Raw genomic sequence first — 21984 nt, forward strand, 5'->3', positions numbered from 1 at the left:
AATTGTGGAGCATTCTGAACTGCCTGTGGCTGAATGGCACGTCTGTTGGCACACTGCCAAGTTAATGCTGTTTTATGTGGCAGCAAGGTTGATTCGAAATACTTTCGTGCCCAGCTATAATGCTGCAAGGGATAGTTTCACTCACCTCAACAAGCTCCACATGTTATGCTGCATGGTGTACACACAATGTAACTCAGACAAGAAAAGCTGTTAACATCTGTGACTGCATTGCATGTGTTCCTTGACTGCATTATAATTTGAATTAGCTGAAAATCTGATTAACGTTAATTTTCGGTTTCAGGATTTCATTTTCAACTACTTGAAATAAGTGTTTTAAAGAATAAATTATGTACATTCTCAGAATAGCAAATTCACAAAACTGTTTCAAAGTCCATATGTCAATGTCAAATACAAATCTCTAGTGCATTATTGAAGACCTTCAGTTTAAAGTTGAGCTGTAATGTCTCGTACTGCACGCGCTAACAGTCAATAGTTGCATTGGACTCATGATATTGTGTCACTAAATCCTGTTACAGTCAGTTTATGAATAGTCTTAATTTTACCCAATGCTCAGTTTGTTGTTATGTTTGCCAAAAATACTTGCCAGACCATATTTAGATGACAAGTGACTGTTGCATGATATATCGTGTAGAGTTAAGACTTGTAGTAAGAAAAGGCATCTTTTAATTCATCAAACTGTCTCAAATGAACTTACATTAAAATTGGATATTATAAACAAATTTATCTACCTTTGACTCTCTGTGATCTTTTTATTCTCAACAAAATGCAGTTAAGCAAAATTTTCATAAAATCGTTTTAGTCCCTGCCTATGCAAACTTACACACTTGTGATTCGGTTATGATTCTCTGAGTGCAGCTTATGCAGTACATGTCCTTGCTCCACAACACAGGAGCACACACTTCTCTGATTAGCCAGTGAGACTAATCAACCTCTTAAATGGCATTTAAGTTAAATTGTCAGATATCTTGTGGATCATCATAAAGCTGTTTTCACATGGTTCATTTCACTGTTGCACAGTGTAATTTCAAACATTCGTTCTTAATTGCACACAAATTCAAGATTAATTCTTCACACACATTCCACAATCACACACACTCCACATGCATTTTAATTATATGTAAGCTGTAATTTGTCTTTAAGTATGGTACTGAAAATTTTGTTTTTCAAAGAAATTTATGTGATGAATTCTTAATTATATATTATTGCATATTACAAAGTTTCATTAATGTTGGACCATGTAAATGAATAAAAGTGGAATAACAGTCCAGTGTATGATTTAGCTTTTTGCTATATTTTCACACGCTGCAACATGAAAGATGATACACTGCATGCTGTGGGACCAGCCACTTGGTCTCCTCTCTGTATAGCAGAGGCTCAAAATTGCCATTAATTCTGAACTACATATTGCTCTACCACATGTGATGAGGTGGTTTTGAGTTCTGTAGATGGACAGGATTCTAAATAAAAGGTGAGAACTGGCAGATGTATCAGAAAAATTTAACAACCTGCACACAGGTAGAAGAATTTTACATAGCAGCACTCTAGGGCCTGGCGACCAGTTCTTGCGTAAAGCTTTCAAAGGATTGATGGGACGAAATTGTCAGATGTAAAAGTAACACGTCTGAAAACTACGACTTAAATCTGAATGTAAAAAATGAAGTTTTGATCAACTCACGGCTTCTTAATTCAGTATTAAAAAGACTGATTTTGCACATTATCTCCTAAATTCCTAAAATCAGGGCATGTAATACAGTTATGGTTTCAGTGGTAGTGGACAAAACTGAGAGCATGATTATGTCAAAGCCATATGATGAGAGCTGTTGCTTCATTAGCATAATATCTTGGTGAAGAGCATTGCTCCAATGCAAGATAATAATTTATGGAAAAGAAGGAAAAACCATGTACCAAGAAATGTCAGAATGGCATAATGGCATAACAACCTATTATTTCCCAGGAAGTGAAGACTATAAGACTTCAGTGGGAAGGACACTTGACATACATGCTGCACACATTAAAACCAATGCTTTGAAAATGAGAACGCCGAGGAAATTCACCTAGTTGAGGGATCCCAGAAGTAATGGGTTAATGAAATCTTTAAAGAAGGAATACTGTATGGAACATACACAACACTGTTGCTGGAGGCAAATTGTGAGTCAGCACATGAAGTTAAGTGTCTGTAAAAAGTATGAAGTACAGTACATAAGAGCGAGGCAATTTTCAGAAAAGACCCTTCAGTAGTATAGCACAAGGATGACATCATTCAAATATATGTAGGTAAAATAGGCAGTCAGAAAGTTTGCTTTATCAGATTTCCCTGTGAATAAGAGATGAGAATCATTGAAAAGTGTGTTAATGTTTACAAGAAAATAATGGCAGGCACACTATGTGTACAGAAGTGTATATACATCTAAAAACAAAGATATAAAAACAAAGATGATGTGACTTACCAAATGAAAGTGCTGGCAGGTCGACAGACACACAAACAAACACAAACGTACACACAAAATTCAAGCTTTCGCAACAAACTGTTGCCTCACAGGAAAGAGGGAAGGAGAGGGGAAGACGAAAGGATGTGGGTTTTAAGGGAGAGGGTAAGGAGTCATTCCAATCCCGGGAGCGGAAAGACTTACCTTAGGGGGAAAAAAGGACGGGTATACTCTTGCCACACACACACACACACACACACACACACACACACACACACACACACACACACACACACATATCCATCCACACATATACAGACACAAGCAGACATATTTAAAGACCAAGTGTATGTACAGTTTTAATTGAAAGATTTTATTTTACTTTTTCAGTATCTTGAAGATCCATCGGTAATCTCGAGGTCTACTGAATCTATCAAGGAGGATCCATCACTAAGTTTGGAAGCAGAAGAAACTGAGAATTCTGTAAGCATTTACTTTACAGGTGTATTGCATGTGGAGCAAAATTACCTTGATTGGCTAATTGTAGAATGTAAAAGATGTGTTTCAGTGAAATAAGTATGAATTAACTCTTAGCAGTTTTGTAGTATTTTTTATTATTCTTCAGTTTTTGCAGACAGTCAAGAGTAGAATCCAAATGGGCCTGTAATATATATTTAATTATATTTTCTCTGGCCTGTCGTGATATCAATCATTTTGTATAATGTATGTGTTTAATGGATACCTTGAATTCACATTTAGTATAATTTCACACTTTTGTAGTCCACTTAGGTTATGAAAGACTCTGGCCTTCAGTAAGTGTGATTAATGTACTGCAGAAGAATACATTGGGCTCTCTTATATTTTAAGTGACTCAGTTATTGTTGTGAATTCATCAGAAAAACTTTCAAGAGCACAAAAGTTATTAAACTTGATAATATTTACACAGGTGTAAGTGTACTGCCTTAAGGAAACGCAGTGACTATCTTATTTTTATCACTTCAGTGCAGATGCAAACCGAGCTTGAACTCTTATGAGAAGTGGCGATATGCTGTGGGTAATGAGGCTAATGAGCAGGGGACTACATAAGTAGTGTGTGGTATATAAGTTGAGAATGTGGGTGTGACAAGAGGCGTGCTAGGGTAGTCTGTGCGGTTGTGGTGACCACTGTGTCCGGATGAATCTGCTTGGTAAGCAGAAGACCCAGGTTCGAATCTTGGTCTGGCACAGATTTTCAACTTGCCCCATTGATATAAATCAGTGCCCACTGGCAGCGAACATCTTTAATTCCTTTTTGTGTAAATTACAAATGAAACTAACTTCTATACAAAACTGTACTGGGTTATTAATAAGTGCTTCTGGGGTTTCAGAAAACAACTGTGTGAAAAAAACTGCAAGAACGAAAGAAAATGGATACCCATCAGCAGGTAGACAATTTCACCAAGGTTTTAATTGGGTCATTCCATGTCAGTTCAACCAGGGGCTCCAGCTCATAGTCTCAGATTTGACTGAAATTCAGTACACTAATTCTACCATGTGTGGAACACTCGTGTGCAAAGTTTTAGTTTCCCCTGCCAGTTAGTTCCAGAATTATGACTTGTGAAAGAAGGTGGCGTGACCCAGAAATTACAACCCGCATCTGACAATCTTAATTTCAGACCCAACTTCAGGTCTTAATAACTTTGGAACTATTCCACACAGTCCAGTAAAATTTTTACAACCCAGTAACATCCATTTAGAAAGCACATTCCATAAATCAAAACACCAACAACTTATTTCTGAGGGAAAATAAAAAATTCCAAACTGTGATTAAAAAAAAGTAATACGTTAAAAGGTACATATTGTAGGTGCCCTCTATGCCAAATATAATTCACTGAAAAAGGGTATAAATTTTTTGTGGCCTAAAGACACACAGAACTCATCATGCCCATATCAGTCACACAAACAGATTTACATGCACATGAAAATACAAAAATTTGAAAAGTTACCTGGAAAATATGGATTTTCTAAGTGTGGTAGCACAAAAGCGACAAGTGATATCCAAGCCAAATTTCAAACACTGCATAAGCAACAACATATAGACAGATTAACACACCCTGTCATTAATGTTTACTGCACCTTAACTGCTAAAAACCAGTCGATTGTGCTTCAAACAGAAGTTCTCCCACACTTTAGCTACTGTACTGTGTACATTGAGTGGCAAATGTACTGCCTTCCTGACACAGTGGTAGGAACTGAACTGTCATAAGAATATGTTTAAAAGGAATCCAACACCTGTCCGCCAAATGTAGTCAATGAAATGATCTTGCTGGTGCCATGAAGTTCACAAATACATCGCCTTCTGCTTCACAGCACTCTGCAACACATCCTAAGTACCATTTGTCACCATAAACAGCAATAACATAGCAACCTGGTTGTATGTTGCTGCTTTTGCTTCCGAATCCTGTCAGACACACTGTGAAGACACATGTTGTGCATGAACCTATTGTTATAACTGGACAGTCTGCTCATCTGCACATTGTCAGAGTTCGCTGGAGAGAAGTGATGATGGCTCCTTGTGCCTGCAACAGTTTTAACGTGTTCTAGTCTGCTTTTTAGCAACTCTTCAACTGATTTCACCTCATCTTTCGAAACATAGAATGATTGTATGCCAGAGATATCTTTCTGTACCCAGGTAAATAATTGAAGAGGTGTTAGAATGTGACCTTCTGTAGGGTGCTGCAGACTAGCTTGTGATGCCGTGTGCTTAATGGTAGCACCAATACCATCACATACATTTTTGCCATGACTTGTTGCGAAAAAATTCCATTCTGCATGAATTGGAAAATCATGGTAATGCATGCATAAATTTTTGAGATTTTTACAGTTTTTGTAGTGACTAGCTGCCCCATCACTGAAGTATTTCACAAAATGTATGTGAGGCAGCTTGTTTTTCACATATGCCATGACAGTGCGAATGTGGGCATGAACTGCAATGGCATCATGAATTAAATAGTCACTAAAAATGCACAGGTTCATGACAGACACATCACCTGATTCACCTCTATAGTAAATCGCAAATGGCTGGAGAGTTGCTAGACTGTTGTCCCAATGATATCTTTGGATGGCATCTTGAACTATAAATGCATAATTTTCAGAAAAGTCCAGTATTAATACCATTTTATCTTGTTTCAAATTATCCTTACAAAACTGGAGATAAGCCGACTGTGCTGTTGCTGTGAAGCTGTGTGTGGTCAGTTTGTCCATTTTTTGACAACACATTTCAACAAAATCTTCAACTGTACTTTGCTTTGTTGCGATCCATGTGCGTCCATTGTTTATAAGAAACAAGCTCATCGTCATCCATAAGGAGTTCACCATACAGTTTGTTATTCATGTGTTCTGCTAGATTTGCCTTACCAGGACACTTTTCACACCTGTGTATCATGCACTGGTAGGAACTGATGTCACACACTAGCAGCTTCATTGCACCTTTGCAATCCAGACCAGAATCCCTTATAGCAGCAAACATCGGCTTAGCATTTTGATGGGTCTCACATACACAAACATTGTGTGTGCCCCTTGCACTTACAGGCACAACCCATTTTGGCCGAAGATTGAAAAAAGATGATAAACCTACTTTGGTATTGGGATACTTTTCCTTGAATTCTACATATAGTTCTGATATGTTGCAAAGCAACAGTCTTTTTTGCATCTGTACACGTACATTTCCCATTTTCACCGTTACATAGTCTTTTTTTCCAGGCATTATTCAGCTGTAGTCATTATTTTCATAAACCTCCGACACTAGCACCTTTATTTCTGAACTCAATTGCCTACTCTGATCCTGCGGACATTGTGGAAGCGCTCCTTGGGTTGCTTTTATTTTCCTAGCTTGCTTTACCATATATGTAGAAACATTTAATTCCTTTGCAGTGCAGTCAATAGACCAGCTGGAAGGTGCAAGGGTAAGAATAGCTACTTTTTTCTGGCGTGTGGATATGGCACATTTTTCTTTCAAATCATGCACAATTTTGTCCAAATCAGAGCATTTCTGGCATGATTTATGTTCATTTGGAGCAGATAGTGTGTCAGCTATTTTTGTGTGTCTTCATGGGAGACAAACCAAGAGCAGTCACTGAAGTATTTAATTGCTCATCCGCTGTGGTTGTAGGTGGCTGATACTCTTCATCACTGTCATGTAAATTATCAGAATATTCTTCATTTTTTAGCAGTGTACCACACCTGGAACACAACTTTTGCCCTGGCTTCATGTTAAGTCCCATGCACTGATTCACTTTCAATACTGATTTTATATCAATTTCTCTGAGGCTACACTTCACTGTCTTCTTATCAATCTGAAATGGATCAAAACAACTTCTTTGTAGGAAAGAATACTTATTCAGAAACACTTTCATATGATGATAACAAACACAAAAGTTTCCTGGAACTGTACTTCTTGTGCCCACAGGGTGTATCCCGGATCTCCATAGCAACAAATCTTGGTCCGATTCATCCAGATCATACAGTACAAAGCAAATGCCACATTTTGTTCCATATGTTGTTTTATGACATTCAGATGCTTGTGCTCTACCAATACTGCAACTTGTTTGAACAAAAGCACCACTAGTACACTCTTCTGCCTCCATACTGACTTTCCACAACAGTACTGACCAGTCTGAATTAGAATCTTAAAAACATGAGTAACCAGTAATTGTTGCTTGTTTCCTGTGTTGTTCCTGCCTAACAATGACTCATTCTGTCCCTGAAAACTACCATTCTTTAACTTTCTGTTGCCTAATGGTTCCCAACAATTGCTGCAGCTTTATCTGAAACAAGCTGTCTGCATCACCACTATTACTTGCTAAATCGTGTTAAAAGAAACGTAACCAAATACATCTCTGTCAACTGTTATTGTACACAAATGCCTTGCAATAACAAGTTGAAATTTTGCCACATATTATATTATGGTCTACTCATGCAGTGTTTAAAATTTGGCTTGGATATCACCTGTCCCTTTCGTGCTACCACACTTAGAAAATCCATGTTTTTCAGGTAATTTTTCAAATTTTTGTATTTTCATGTGCATGTAACTCTGTTTGTGTGATTGACATGGGCAAGACGAGTTCTGTGTGTGTTTATGCCACATTAAGCTTACCACAAAAAAAATTTATACCCTTTTTGAGTGAATTATATTTGGCATAGAGGGCACCTACAATAGGTACTTTCTAACGTATTACATTTTTGTAATCACACTTTGGAATTTTTTATTTTCCCTTGGAAATAAGTAGTTGGTGTTTTGATTCATAGTGTGTGTTCTCTAAGTGGATGTTACTGGGTTGTAAAAATTTCACTTGACTGTGCGGAATAGTTCCAAAGTTATTAAGACCTGAAGTTGGGTCTGAAGATAGATTGCCAGATGCGGGTTGCAATTTCCAGGTCACGCCACCTTCTTTCACAAGCCATAATTCTGGAGCTAATTGGCAGGGGAACTTAAAATTTTGTACATGAGTGTTCCACACTTGGTAGCATTGGTGTTCTAAATTTCAGCCAAATCCGAGACTATCAGCTGGAACATTTTCTCAAATTGGTTGAATTGACATGGAATGACCCAATTTACATTACAGGTACTCAATATGGACACTACGTGTTATGCAGCAAATGTTAATGCGTGCATGAAGTTCATTGAAGTCACTGACATGAACTGTGAGGGAAGGTGCAACAAAAGCCCAGTTTGAAAATCTGTTCATTGGTTTGCCTACCTACAGGGGCAAACCAATCCATTGCAACAATGTGGAGTGGATGATGGTCTACATGTTACAACGCGCCCATCCTCTTGTGCAACTATGCCACAGAGCGTATTATGACTCTTAAACAGAGAGATTCTGTATCCGCTGCTGTCTTGTAGACATCGTCTGAAATGCTGAAGGTACTTACGAATAACACTGAACACACCTGGCTATGTTACATAGAAACTCTTAAGCTGAACAGGCCCAGAGAGATGCTCACATTATAAATTCATCTGTACTGTTTTTGAAACTGAAGCCATACTCTTGACTACCTAACGGTATAAAGTTGGTAACTTTTAAACCACAAATAAAGCATCATAACATCCACAATATAAAAAAAATTAAGTGGGCATATTTCCATTCTGTGGTGCACAAATTACACAGTGTACACATGAATCAGATGAGTAGAATCATGAACTTTATATATTGAAACAAGTAGCTGAGATTAACAATTGTAAATTGAAGAACATCATTAACTTGCATAATAAATTAATTAAATCTGATTATGTAAGCTTACTAATATTTTCACCTATTTATTTAAAGTTTAATTCTAATTGCATATTACTCAAAATAACAATTATGTTGCAATGTTCAAGAAATACAGTAAGAAAAACATATTTTTACTTATCTTTTGTATCACTGGTTCACGGTAGGGTGCATATGGCTGTAAGGGCACTTGCAACATGAAATGTAACGAGGATGGGGTACTATAAGGGAGTCCTGGCACATCGGTAGCTACACCTCCGATGGCAGAGCGTGCAGCACAGGACATAAAAGTCCAGGAAAAAGAGGCATGTGGTTGGATTGTGGGATGAGGAAGTGTTTGACTGCTGAGGTCACTCAATGACATTGACAGTGAACATCAGGCACGAAAGCACCAACGACAATAGCTTATTGATGAGTGTCACCGGAAGGTCTCTATATCTGATGAAGTGCAGGTCTAAACCTGGGGCAGAAAGGTACCGTGCAGCCGACGCTGAACGGAAGAGGCAGACTGCGGCAGAGCACCTGGAGCCCGTGGACCACAGATGTGTTTTGGGGAAGGTGGCTGCAGTGATACCGGATATCATCTCCAACCACAGTGATTGTTGTACCTGCCACTGCACCTGCTGCATATGTGGGGAGCCATGTCAGTGACGAACTTACTGCAAAGAAAACCAGAAGTTAGCACACAGAAGTTGTGGAAACAGCAGAATAGTTCGCATCTAACTGGGGAGTAGCATGAAAGTTCAGAGCAAGTTCACAAAAATTTCATTGCTAATGGAAGTGGGATAAGACACTAGGAAGCCGTCACCACAGACAGGAGCAAAACTGTGAAATCCAAGAACCAATTGCCAACAGCAAACCGAAACTTGAAGGCTGTCACCAATTGACATTGAACGAAAAAATTTGAAGCCATCGCCAGGAATTAGCACAAAAGTGGAAGCAGTCACCATTGGTGGGACAAAAAATGTTCATCCTCATTATGAGCTGATGGCACAAGACACTGGAAGCCATCACCAAGGACTGGAACGAACTATAACAAATTTGTTTTATCATAGTTGCCAATTGTTAAGACCCATATCCAGTTACACAGAGGAAAAGATGAGGCACAGGCAAGACTGTGAGTAATAAGTTTATTTATGAAAATATGAAATCTTCTATTTCTTTGGTGCATAATTACGCAAACATAATAAAGAGTTCTTAATCAAATCTCTGTTTTTCAATGTATGCGAGCCAGTAAGTCCATTGTACTGTCAGTAACATAAGACTTAATCACAATTACTAAAGTCTCAGTTAATGTTTTATTCAGCGTACTAATTGCCTCTGATTGCCTGAACACTATGACACACTATAATATCGAAGTCTTGGCAATCTGTCATGCAGAGGCCAAGTATCTGTGTAACACAATGGCTGCTGGCAACTACACTTAGCGCCAGAAATGATTTGAGGTCAGTGAACTCACTGGCATCGTACAGCAGGCTGCTGGAGTTTTCAAGAGAGACTCTGATAGATGGAGCATGGCAGTGGTCATCATAAAGCCCAGAGACCATGTCTGTGGAGAGCTCAGTATGAACTGGTATTGTGTTGTTGTATGCTGGTTTAAATATGGTCATGGCACATGAATACAGTACAACCTACTTGCAGGAACACAACACATGTAGGTGAAATAGTGTCCGCAATAGCAGCACCTTGGTTGTGAATTTGCACTGTTGGCAGGCCTAGGACCTCTCGTGGTAGCTGCCAAATATTATACGGACAACGGAACAACTTATTTGGATGCTCTCTGGGATATTTACTAACACACAACGCAAGCATTGGTCAGTGACAGGCTTGCTGACTTACAAGATGGCTGCAGCAGATGATGCCAAGCACTTGGACACCCACAGGGGATGGGAGTGTGGCCGACTGCTATATTGCAGGTGCATAGCTTCAGACATGGCTAGGTTGACCACTATCATCTCCCTAAGTCCCTTCAAAAACACAGAGTGCTCATATAACAAACTCGGACAGCAAGATGGAGTTACCACAAATGTCCAAAATCTATCCATACTTGCGCCCACACTACTGATGGCGCTGCAGGCTGTGAGTGGCCGCTACAAGACAAATGCCAGAAAGGAGCCCCGCCCTCGAGATGATTGCTGTGTCACTTGGCAGAGTCCTGTGGCCGACCAGCTTGATACAAACAGGCCCTCTGCCAGGAACACAGCTCTCGTTGCTGCTCCATATGATCCACCCATTATGCCAGCTGCCTTGTGATGACAGATGTTGCCTCAGGCCTGGACTACTGTTGGACTGTATGATCCTGTACTTCTCGTTCATCATTTGTCTATCCACTGAATACAGAATCATGAGTGTTAGTACACATAAACTTCAACAGGTGCATAAAATCTTTGTTTCATAGTGGTAGTCTTGTTCTTCGACAAGTTTCGCATATTCTTGATATATTTTTTGTCTCCTGCTGGCCATACTTAAAAACAGTTTCATGAAGCACCTATTGAGTCCGAAGTGCCCACAGCTGAAGTATGTATAAAAGGCCTGGTTAAGTTTGGGTCAAGCCATTCCCCTCCAGCACCATCTTCCTTCTCCAACTATACTCATACGGCAATGTCACAGCCCAACCACAGCCTATGGTTCGCTTGTTTACCAGCTATCTCTTATTTTTAGACTGACTCGTCAAAGCATAGGCTCTTGCACATTCACTGGCTGTCCGTCATTGAAGAGGAATCTCTGTTTCCACTTGCTCTCTGTTTTTTGTTTAGATTCATTCTCATAAATATTGCGCTATTGTTTAGGTTGTCATCTCGGTTATTGCCATTGCTTTTATTCTGACTTTGATTGTGGTTATTACTGTAGCTGTCTTTCTATTACAGTTCTTAAGAATGTCGAAACGAAAGAACACTGAAAAATCGTGTTTTCAATTAATGGTATGAAGTACTTCTTCATACACAGTTCTGATGAAAAGCCCCATGTTTAATGTTTAAAAATGCTTAAGGTAGAACAAAGGTAGTAATCTTTCTTGGCATTTCTGTTTGCTCAGTGAAGCGACACACAGATATTATTCTCATGATGAATGATGCACATTAATGGATAAGTTGAAAAGACAGGTAATACAACAGTCTCCTAAATGATCAGGTCATAGAGAAAAGAATCTAACTGCATAGTATGTGTATGTGTGTGTTTAAAATTAGCAAATGCTCAAAGATATTTCAGCAATGTCATACTCATGAAGGAATGTGGAATAGAAATTGGAAAAGCATTTGATTACATTGATGCTATTGAGTGCTTTAAAACAGCTGCTTTGTCACATAACCCAGTAAAAAGTAGAATTCTTGATATGGGACATGGCAATAAAAAGAGACTAAACAATTGAGTTCCAAACCGTCGGTATTATTCTCTGTGTGCAGATGACAGTACTGGTTGGCCAGATCGTAGTCAACTACTAATTTTTATTCCTCTAATGGTGAAAGACTTTTCTGTACATGGAGATTTGCACACTTTAGTTCAATTACTTAGAACATCAGATTTGGATATTTTTAATGTTGCTAAAAAGTGTGTTCACAAAATTGGTCATTTTAAAAAATTCTCTGCAATTTTCACTGATGGTACACAGCTATGGACAGAGGTAAAAATGGCTCTGTTGGTCAGTTAAGAAAAAATTGAATAATTGTATAAGTGTTTGCTGCATTATACATCAGGAAGCACAGTGTGAAAAAGTGTCAGGATGAAAATTATGATAATAATAAGAGGAAATCGATCATTGTCTCACACAAAATTTAAACAATTTTTGGAAGAAGATGACGTCAAATATGGAGATAGACTTCGTCATTGCAAAGTTCATTGGATGATTTTAGGAAAATTCTTATCTCATTTTTTTCTCTCTGTAAAGAACTTTTCAAGCTCCTGAATGAAGAAGTAAAATAGAATACTACAGGATTTGAAAATAAGCCAAAGGATTCTTTTTTATCGGAACTAGCATTTCTATTAGATTTTATTAATCATTTAAATAATTTGTATTTGCAAGGAAAGGAACGCACTATTTGTGATATGCTTAGAGGTAGTAATGTATTCCGGCCTAAACTTATTATGTTGTTTATATTCCAACAAAATAAGGAAAATTTGTGTCATTTGCTGAGTTGCTGTGAAACAAAACAAGATTTACTTAACAGTCCAGTGATTTTTCCAGATGTAGTCTGCAGGTTACAAAATGATCTGTCCATGCTATCCAGAACAGAAAGAGGCAGCTATTTCTGAAATTGTGCCACAAGCTTGGTACCCAAAACTCGCAGATTTCGCTCTTCAAATAAACTCTTCTTTCAGATCAACACACATTTGAGAAAGTGCATTTTCTTCAATGAAGTACATTAAATCTGCTCAGCATACTGCAGTGATGAATGGGTTGTTGAAACATCAGCTTCATTTTCGTACAACACAAATTGAAATACAGGACTTACCAGGATTAGGTTAAATAAATCCAACCTAAGTATTAAACAGTGGAAACTCCAGGTACGATTAAAAGACACTCAGATGTAGCTTTCGACCACAGCCTTTGTTAGTAAACTGACACAAAAAAAAAAAAACACACACACACACACACACACACACACAAAAACCACCAACTCCAGCATCTCGGGCTGGCATATGACACCACGTGGCATGCAAGCAGCAATCTGGAGGGGGTGGGGGAAGGCGAAGGGATAGTAGTGTATGGGTGGGGCGAGAGATGAATGCTATCTAGTGGGATGTGCAGGGACTAGACTGCCAACAGATGCAGCATCCGGAGGTTGTGAGGCAGGGAGATGGAGAAAACAGGAGTAGTAGTGGGGAAAGATGGGCAAAGGGCTGCAACTAAACAGGCTGGGTGACAAGAATCGGGAGGAGGCGATTGCACAGAGGGGGTGGAAACAGTGGATTGGAAGGTGTGGGGACAGTATGTGACCATAGTTTGAGGCCGGGATAATTACAGAGGGGGGAATGTGTTTCAATGGTAACTCCCACCTGTGCAGTTCAGAAAAGCTGGTGATGGAGGCGAAGGATCCAGATGGCTCAGGTAGTGAAGCATCCATTGAAATCAAGCATGTTATGTTCGGCTGCATGTTGTGCCGCAGGGTGGTCTACCTTGCTCTTGGCCACCGTTCGGCAGTGGCCATACATACTGGTGGACAGCTGGTTGGTAGTCATACCAATATAAAAAGCTATGCAATGATTGCAGCAGAGCTGGTAAATGACATGACTGCTGTCAAAGATGGCCCGGCCTCTGATGGGGTAGGATAAACCTGTGGCAGGACTGGAATAGGAAGTGATGAGTGGGTGGATTTGCCAGGTTTTGCACCTGGGTCTTCCACAGGGATGTAATACTTGTGGCAAGGGTTTGGGATTAGGAGTGGCATAGGGATAGACTAGAATGTTGTGGAGGGTGGGTGGGTGACAAAACACCGCTTTAGGAGGGGTGGGAAGTATCTTGGGTAGGATGGCCCTCATTTCAGTGCATGAAGATAGGTAATAAAAGCCCTAGCAAAGGATGTGGTTCAGTTGTTCCAGTACAGGTTGGTACTGGGTGACAGAGAGGACACTCATTTGTGTCTGGTTTTGGGGGGCAATGGGAGGTTGTGGTTGTGAGTGGGAAATGGCATGGGAGATCTATTTGCGGACTAGGTAATGCCTGTCTGTGAAGGCCTAGACACTCAGTATACTGAGCAAGGGAGTTTTTGTCACAAAAATATTGAAATATCTCTTTAATATAAGTACAAGAATGTGAGACAACCAAAATAAAATCATAGTTTTAGGAGCCTATGTCTTAAGACTTTTTCGTATATGGGCTAGGTAGGTCTCATGACCCATACTAGCTGCAATTGGCTGGTGTGCCTTTGTTGGGGCCACAATGGCTCCGCTCAAGTCAAGATGAGAGGGACGTACTCGCCAGAGGAGAATGTCTCGCAAGCCACACTTTTTCAGGCCTGGCATATACCATAAGGGGTCGTCTATGGCATCGAGATTTCGTCTCCACATTGTCAGTATTCTTTGTTTGGTACAACACCCCTTCGTGCACTGGATAATATGTTCGGATTTTCTCTTTCGCACTGCACTCATAATTTCTTTTCACTAATGATAAGACATTCATCAGTGTTTCGTTTGTGACATAAATTTTTCAGTATTCTTTATGAGCCACATCTGCCTTCTGGTGTCAGTAGTGCTCCTGCTGGTCTTTCCAGGCTCATTGGTAAGCATGAAAGAGCATCAGGCACCAAATTGTGTTCTATTGGTACTACTGCACCTCAAAATAAAATTCTTGCAGTGTTAAGTTCCACCTTACCAACCTCCAGTGTTATAGTTTACGTGTTAACAAGAATGTCAAAGCCCAATGATTTGTTACCACTACAGGTATCCAATCGGCTAGATAATAGTGGAATTTTATGAATCTGAATAGCATTGCTAGTGCTTCCTTCTCTGTTACTGAATAATTTTGTTCACAGCTCGTCAACACTCTGCTTCTGAAAGCAATTGTCTTTATGTTGTCATGCTCCTCTTCTTCACCTGTTCAGTACATGTGCCATTGCACCATAATCACATCCCTCATAGGCTAAATAAAAGGTTTTGTCAAAATCTGAGTGGGACAATATCGGCACATTTATTAACGCCATTTCAACCAATCGGAATGCTTCCTCACAATCTTCCGTCCGTGACCACAAACTATTTTTCTTAAGTAATTTACAAGGATTTATTGTTAAGCACATTATTGTCTATGAAATGGCGATAAAATGTGCACAAGCCATAAAAGCTGGTAAGTTGCTTTTTACAACTAGGCATCAGGAAACTACATGTGAGTACCGCCTCCAGTTTCTCCTCATCTATTTAAGTATTTTGTTTATGCCTATAGAAGTCTGATTTTCAGAATTTCAGTTCTAATTCCTGAACAATTTCCTCTAGCACTGCCAGTTGCTCTCTCCATGTATTTCTCACTATGTGAATATCATCTACATACAAGGTAATGCTTGTCAGTAGATCTTCACAACTCTGTGCAGTGTTTGAATTAATGCAGATGTGCTTACATTTAGTCCAAGGAGAAGCATTCAATATTGGTAGCACTTCCCTGAAGTCAGTTCCAGGTTCATAAACACTTCAGAGCCATTAAATTTCTGCAGAAACTGTTTGATATTTCCTGGTCAATCTCTTTCAGGTTCAGAAACCTGGTTTACCTTCTCTAGCATAGTACAACTTGTGCTTCTCCACCCTTTGTATCTACAGTGAAAAACAGACTGCTGTATTGGTTATGACCACATTCTGTGATTACTGCTGCGAGCATCTCGTTCAGTTCCTTTTTCAGTGGCGCCTTCTTTTCCTTGTGGAAATGGATTTGGAGGCACAAAGTACAGTGTTTGTGGCTTTACTTTGTAATGCAGTCCTTTTATTGCTCCTGGAATTTGTGAAAACAATTGTTTACAATTTAATAATAAGCTGGTGAGCTCCAGTGCTGTGTCTTCTGATTATTCTTCTACTGATGCTATGTTCAATTTTATTTCGTCTTCTGACAGCTCTGCTGCTTCTTCCTCCTTTTGATTCTAAGTTAATCCCTGTTCGTTTTTGATCATTTCATTCCCCTCTTCATGTCCTTCAAATACTGCATACTGAATCCTCTTTCATTGGTGTCAGGTGCCTTCCCACAAAACTGTGCTCAGTTCATTTTGTGGTACTCTATCCACCTTATGTTCTGTTAACCAGTTAGATTCAATTATCAACTCTGTGTGCAAATTATGTATTACTACAGTATCCATCATAAACATTTCTTTGTCAATCTTTTTTTACTTTTAAAACCACTACAGAAAGGCTGTGTATTTTATATATACCTCTATAACACTTTGTATATATTCTTAGAAACGCCACATACTGAGACCCTTTGTCCATCAGCATTTTATTCCTTTTATTACATATCTCTGGTATGATGATAGAAGTCACTACCTGGCATCCACCATTGCCGTCTTCATTTATTAGTTCTTGATTTTCTTCTTTCAGTACATCCGCCCATATCACACTTTCTTCCTTGTCATGTCAGTTTCTGTTGGCCCTACGTTATTGGTTTCAGTCCAGGATTTTTCCAGAACTAAGTGGAGTTTTCAACGATGTTATTGCTATTTTGCCTTAATTCATTCCAATTTTTGGATTAAAATGTGCCCCTTTGACTCTGTCTGCCACATTTTACAGTGTCCCTTAAGCATACAGTTGACATAAATCGTGCCCTCTACGATAATCCCACATTGTTTTATGTCCCTGTCTGTGATTTTGTTATTATCTTGTGTGTGTTCATGGTTATAATTTTGTCATTTTATGCTTTCTCCAACGGGTATTCCTTTGTTTCCCTGTGTTTCTCCTCTCTTCATGTTTGTGCTAATATTTGTCATGCCTGGTCTACAGTTTCTATTGTAGTACCAGTCGGGTTACTACATACTTCACGTGGTAGGTGTTGCGACACCCAGCAAACAATGTGGTGTTCTTCCTTTCCAAAACTTCAGAGCATGTTCCATCACATTTCCAGTTGTATGGACAGTTGCAAATCAAATTTAAAGTCTCATCTTGCTTAATTGTACACTAGTATTTTGGCACAAACATCACCTCAAATTCTGAGTGCTACAAACTTTCCTCTTTTGGCCACATTCTGAATTACAGGCTTTGTTGTTCGTCTCATTCGCAATGTAAGCAATTCTGGTCATTTCATTCCACATTTCTTGCAGTAGACTTTGGAAAAGGTGTATGAAGACAACTGGGTGTAGTTTGCCGCTTGAACTGAACTTTTTTACTTCTTGTGAATCTCTTTTCGCCCTCATTTCAGCTTGATTTGTAACACGCCTCACTTTGTTCTATAGCTTCATGCTAATCATTTGCACAGCATAGCTATATTTACCATATTTACCTTTCTTGTCACATCTTCTGCCTGCAGAATTAATCCTTCTTCCCTCTTTGTATGTACGAGGTGCATTCAAGTTCTAAGGCCTCCGATTTTTTTTCTAATTAACTACTCACCCGAAATCGATTAAACTGGCGTTACTTCTCGACGTAATCGCCCTGCAGACGTACACATTTTTCACAACGCTGACGCCATGATTCCATGGCAGCGGCGAAGGCTTCTTTAGGAGTCTGTTTTGACCACTGGAAAATCGCTGAGGCAATAGCAGCACGGCTGGTGAATGTGCGGCCACGGAGAGTGTCTTTCATTGTTGGAAAAAGCCAAAAGTCACTAGGAGCCAGGTCAGGTGAGTAGGGAGCATGAGGACTCACTTCAAAGTTGTTATCACGAAGAAACTGTTGCGTAACGTTAGCTCGATGTGCGGTGCGTTGTCTTGGTGAAACAGCACACGCGCAGCGCTTCCCGGACGTTTTTGTTGCAGTGCAGGAAGGAATTTGTTCTTCAAAATATTTTCGTAGGATGGACCTGTTACCATAGTGCCCTTTGGAACGCAATGGGTAAGGATTACGGCCCCGCTGTCCCAGAACATGGACACCATCATTTTTTCAGCACTGGCAGTTACCCGAAATTTTTTTGGTGGCGGTGAATCTGTGTGCTTCCATTGAGCTGACTGGCACTTTGTTTCTAGATTGAAAAATGGCATCTACGTCTCATCCATTGTCACAACCGACAAAAAGAAAGTTCCATTTGTGCTGTCATTGCGCGTCAACATTGCTTGGCAACATGCCACACGGGCAGCCATGTTGTCGTCCGTCAGCATTCGTGGCACCCACCTGGATGACGCTTTTCGCATTTTCAGGTTGTCATGCAGGATTGTGTGCACAGAACCCACAGAATTGCCAACTCTGGAGGCGATCTGTTCAACAGTCATTCGGCGACCCCCAAAACAATTCTCTCCACTTTTTCGATAATGTCGTCAGACCGGCTTGTGCGAGCCCGAGGTTGTTTCGGTTTGTTGTCACACGATGCTCTGCCTTCATTAAACTGTCACACCCACGAACGCACTTTCGACACATCCTTAACTCCATCACCACATGTCTCCTTCAACTGTCGATAAATTTCAATTGGTTTCACACCACGCAAATTCAGAAAACGAATGATTGCACGCTGTTAAAGTAAGGAAAACGTCGCCATTTTAAGTATTTAAAACAGTTCTCATTCTCACCGCTGGTGGTAAAATTCCATCTGCTGTACGGTGCTGCCATCTCTGGGACGTATTGACAATGAACGCAGCCTCATTTTAAAACAATGCGCATGTTTCTATCTCTTTCCAGTCCGGAGAAAAAAAATCGGAGGCCTTAGAACTTGAATGCATCTCATATATCTCTCTTGGGTAGTTTTTTGTTGTCCTTACCCACATTTTGCTCTACATTACTTAAATGAGTATTATGGATTCCTTTGACCTCAGTGGCCTTTTCCCATATGACAGAGTTTTTCTTTTCTTTTTGCTGTTTGACATCCATGATTTAATTTCTCTTGTCTTTCTGTAAACAGTCCAAACTGTATCACAGTTTTTTCCTGACTCTCCTTTAATTACTTCAGTTTTCTCTTGACTTTTATTAAGGTCTTTTATCATATTCCGTAGCACCACTGTAATCAACTTTCTGATGTCTGGTAATGACTCCTGCTTGGGTTTACTAAGTAGGGTTCTATCTAGCTCTCTGCATTTTTGTTGGCTGGCTGGTTGGTTTGAGGATGGGGACCAAACTGCATTTTTGTATGTGTGGCATTGAGGTTTTACCCACATTTGAATTCTGTTGTCAGTTCCACTTCTATTGATTCTTTCTTATTCGCATGCTCAAAACCAAAATCTTTGAATCATGTAGTATTGCGTTCTCCTTCATTACCGAGATGAGCTCCCACAAATTATCTAAAGTTATTTCCACTTCGATCAATGACATTTGAATAACTGGAAATCGAAAGTACAGGACACAGTGCTAACCATCTTCCTACACACAGATTTCATCACACACCAAATGATTCAGAATTTTGCAATTTGGAATTTTTTTGACATTTACTTTTCTTGTTGTGACTGCTGATTTCTGTATAGTGATGTGGTTCTGAAATTGTGCTGCTCCCTGTCCATTGCCATGTTGATCATCTCGAACTGCTGTAATCTAAGATGCTGTAGATTGCCATCTTTTACACAATTTTTTGGCAATGGCACATTTTCTTACTGCTTCTGCACATGGACTCATCTTTGTATTGTTCATAACACTTCCTCATTATTGCATTCTGAAGTTCACTGATTTGACAGTTTTTCACCAAAAAGCAGGTGCTTTCACCATAAGCCAACTGTGACTCCCCCCCCCAGTGAAAGTTTTCTTTATAATGACTGGGCATGGGTAAGGAATGATTAACAGAGAAAATATGCTTGGGAAACGTGACTGTATCGCCTAAAACTAAAACATTCTTCTTTTCTTTGCGAACATTAAAGTTACTTAATTTTAAGTGAGAGAGGTTGCTTTGAAAAGATTGCAGTTAGTACCATTTACTTTCTGTATTGAGTTCACAACTAAGGGCCTCCACACACGTTCCGGTATACCTGTCAGGTAAACCTGTACAGGTCACCTGTACAGGTAAACCGGAGCGTGTGTGCCATTCGGTTCAGGCCAAACTGTACAGGCATAGCGACCTGCGCAGGCAACCGGAGAAGAATCAAAATCCAATTCTTTCTACCTGTGCAGGCGTGTAGACGTGAGCGTGTGTGTGTGTCACTCCGGCACGCCTGTACAGGTGTATGGTTAGCTGGGGCTAGCTCCTTGAGTAGAGAGCGCCCGTTTTCTTTGTATTTACGTGCACAACAGTGTTAACTAGTGACTACATGCATGATACTGCTCTACTCTTATACTCAACATGTCAAATCGGAAATGGAACCAAGTGATGGAAAAGTTTATTAAAATGTATCGGTTGGAGCCTTGTCTGTGCCAGGTGAAAAGTAAAGAGTACCACGACCGTGAAAAGAGAGATGCAGCCTATGAACGACTTGTTATTAAATTGAAGGAGTTAGAACCCGACGCTACAAAGCAATCTGTAGTGAAAAAATAAATAATTTAAGAAGTAATGTACGTAAAGAAAAGAAGAAACGTTATATGTCAATGAAATCTGGAGCTTCAACTGACAACATCTACACAACAAAATTGTGGTACTTAGATTTGTTCGATTTTATTGGCGATCAAGATACTCCTTGTGCGTCTATGTCAAACTTGGATGACGAGGATGGATGAGAGATCGATGAAGTAAGTACTCAAATTATTAATAATACTCATAGAATTTATTTAATTAAACTACATTTTGTATTTACAAATGGAAAGGTTATATTCAGAGTCCGCACTTTTTATTAATATTAATGGAAAATGTTTTTACTGTATGAATTAACAACATACTGCGGCCAAACTTCTTCTTTTAGTCTATTTTCTGTTTCGATGAACCCTATTGTCTTGCCATGGAACTTTGGCTTCATTCATGAAGTATGAAGTAAACCCATTTCTAAGCTGTGTAGCAGTAGGCGTTATGTTCCCGTGGTTCTGACGTTTCAGTGCGATCATATTTGTTTCCGAGGTATCCAAACCTGTAAACCTGTAATGGCAGTAGTTCCATCGTACGTCTCCTGATAGGTACTGTTTGGAGGAGCGTGTAGCAGTAGGCATTATGTTCCCGTGGTTCTGACGTTTCAGTGCGATCATATTTGTTTCTGAGGTATCCAAACCTGTAAATCTGTAATGGCAGTAGTTCCATCGTACATCTCCTGATAGGTACTATTTGGAGGAGCGTAAGTTGGATGTTGTTCCATCAAAAAATTATGCAATGCAGAAGTTGCCATCACCACTTTCATTATGTTCTCCGGTTCCAAATTGATTTGAGTATCGAATATACAAAATCTGGATGCAACTATTCCAAAACAATTTTCAACAATGTGTCTTGCTCTTGAAATGCGGTAGTTGTAAATTTCTTTACTAGCTGGATCTAGTTGCGCTTGTCGAAAAGGCTTCATAATATTAAGTGCAAGAGGAAAGGCGTCGTCAGCTACAAAAACATAAGGGACATTTTTGAAATTTTCTGTAACATTGCATGGTTCTGGAAGTTTGACCTCATTAGTCTCTAACTTTCCGTAAAATTTAGTATTCTGGAGAACACCTTCAGCAGAAACACGTCCATTAGTTCCAAAATTCACGAGAAGGAACCAATTGTTAGCATCCACTAGTGCAAGAAGTACCATACTGTGCCAGCCTTTGTAGTTGAAGTAAAAAGATCCGGAATTCGCTGGGGTAACTATGCCTATATGTTTACCGTCCATGGCACCCAGACAATGTGGGAAATTCCATCTGTCTTC

General features: G+C 39.6%; 1 protein-coding gene across 3 annotated transcripts in view; it reads left to right on the forward strand.

The window, feature by feature from the left end:
- The window catches only part of LOC126262406 (uncharacterized), an 89720-nt gene that overhangs the window by 50440 nt on the left and 17296 nt on the right, over positions 1 to 21984 (forward strand). For all 3 annotated transcript variants that reach the window (XM_049959030.1, XM_049959031.1, XM_049959028.1), the window contains exon 4: positions 2838 to 2930. In XM_049959030.1, coding sequence (XP_049814987.1) covers positions 2838 to 2930 — 93 coding nt within the window. The remainder of the gene's footprint in view (positions 1 to 2837; positions 2931 to 21984) is intronic.

Source organism: Schistocerca nitens, chromosome 6 (genome assembly GCF_023898315.1).
Source record: "Schistocerca nitens isolate TAMUIC-IGC-003100 chromosome 6, iqSchNite1.1, whole genome shotgun sequence".
NCBI classification, from domain to species: Eukaryota; Metazoa; Arthropoda; class Insecta; order Orthoptera; family Acrididae; genus Schistocerca; species Schistocerca nitens.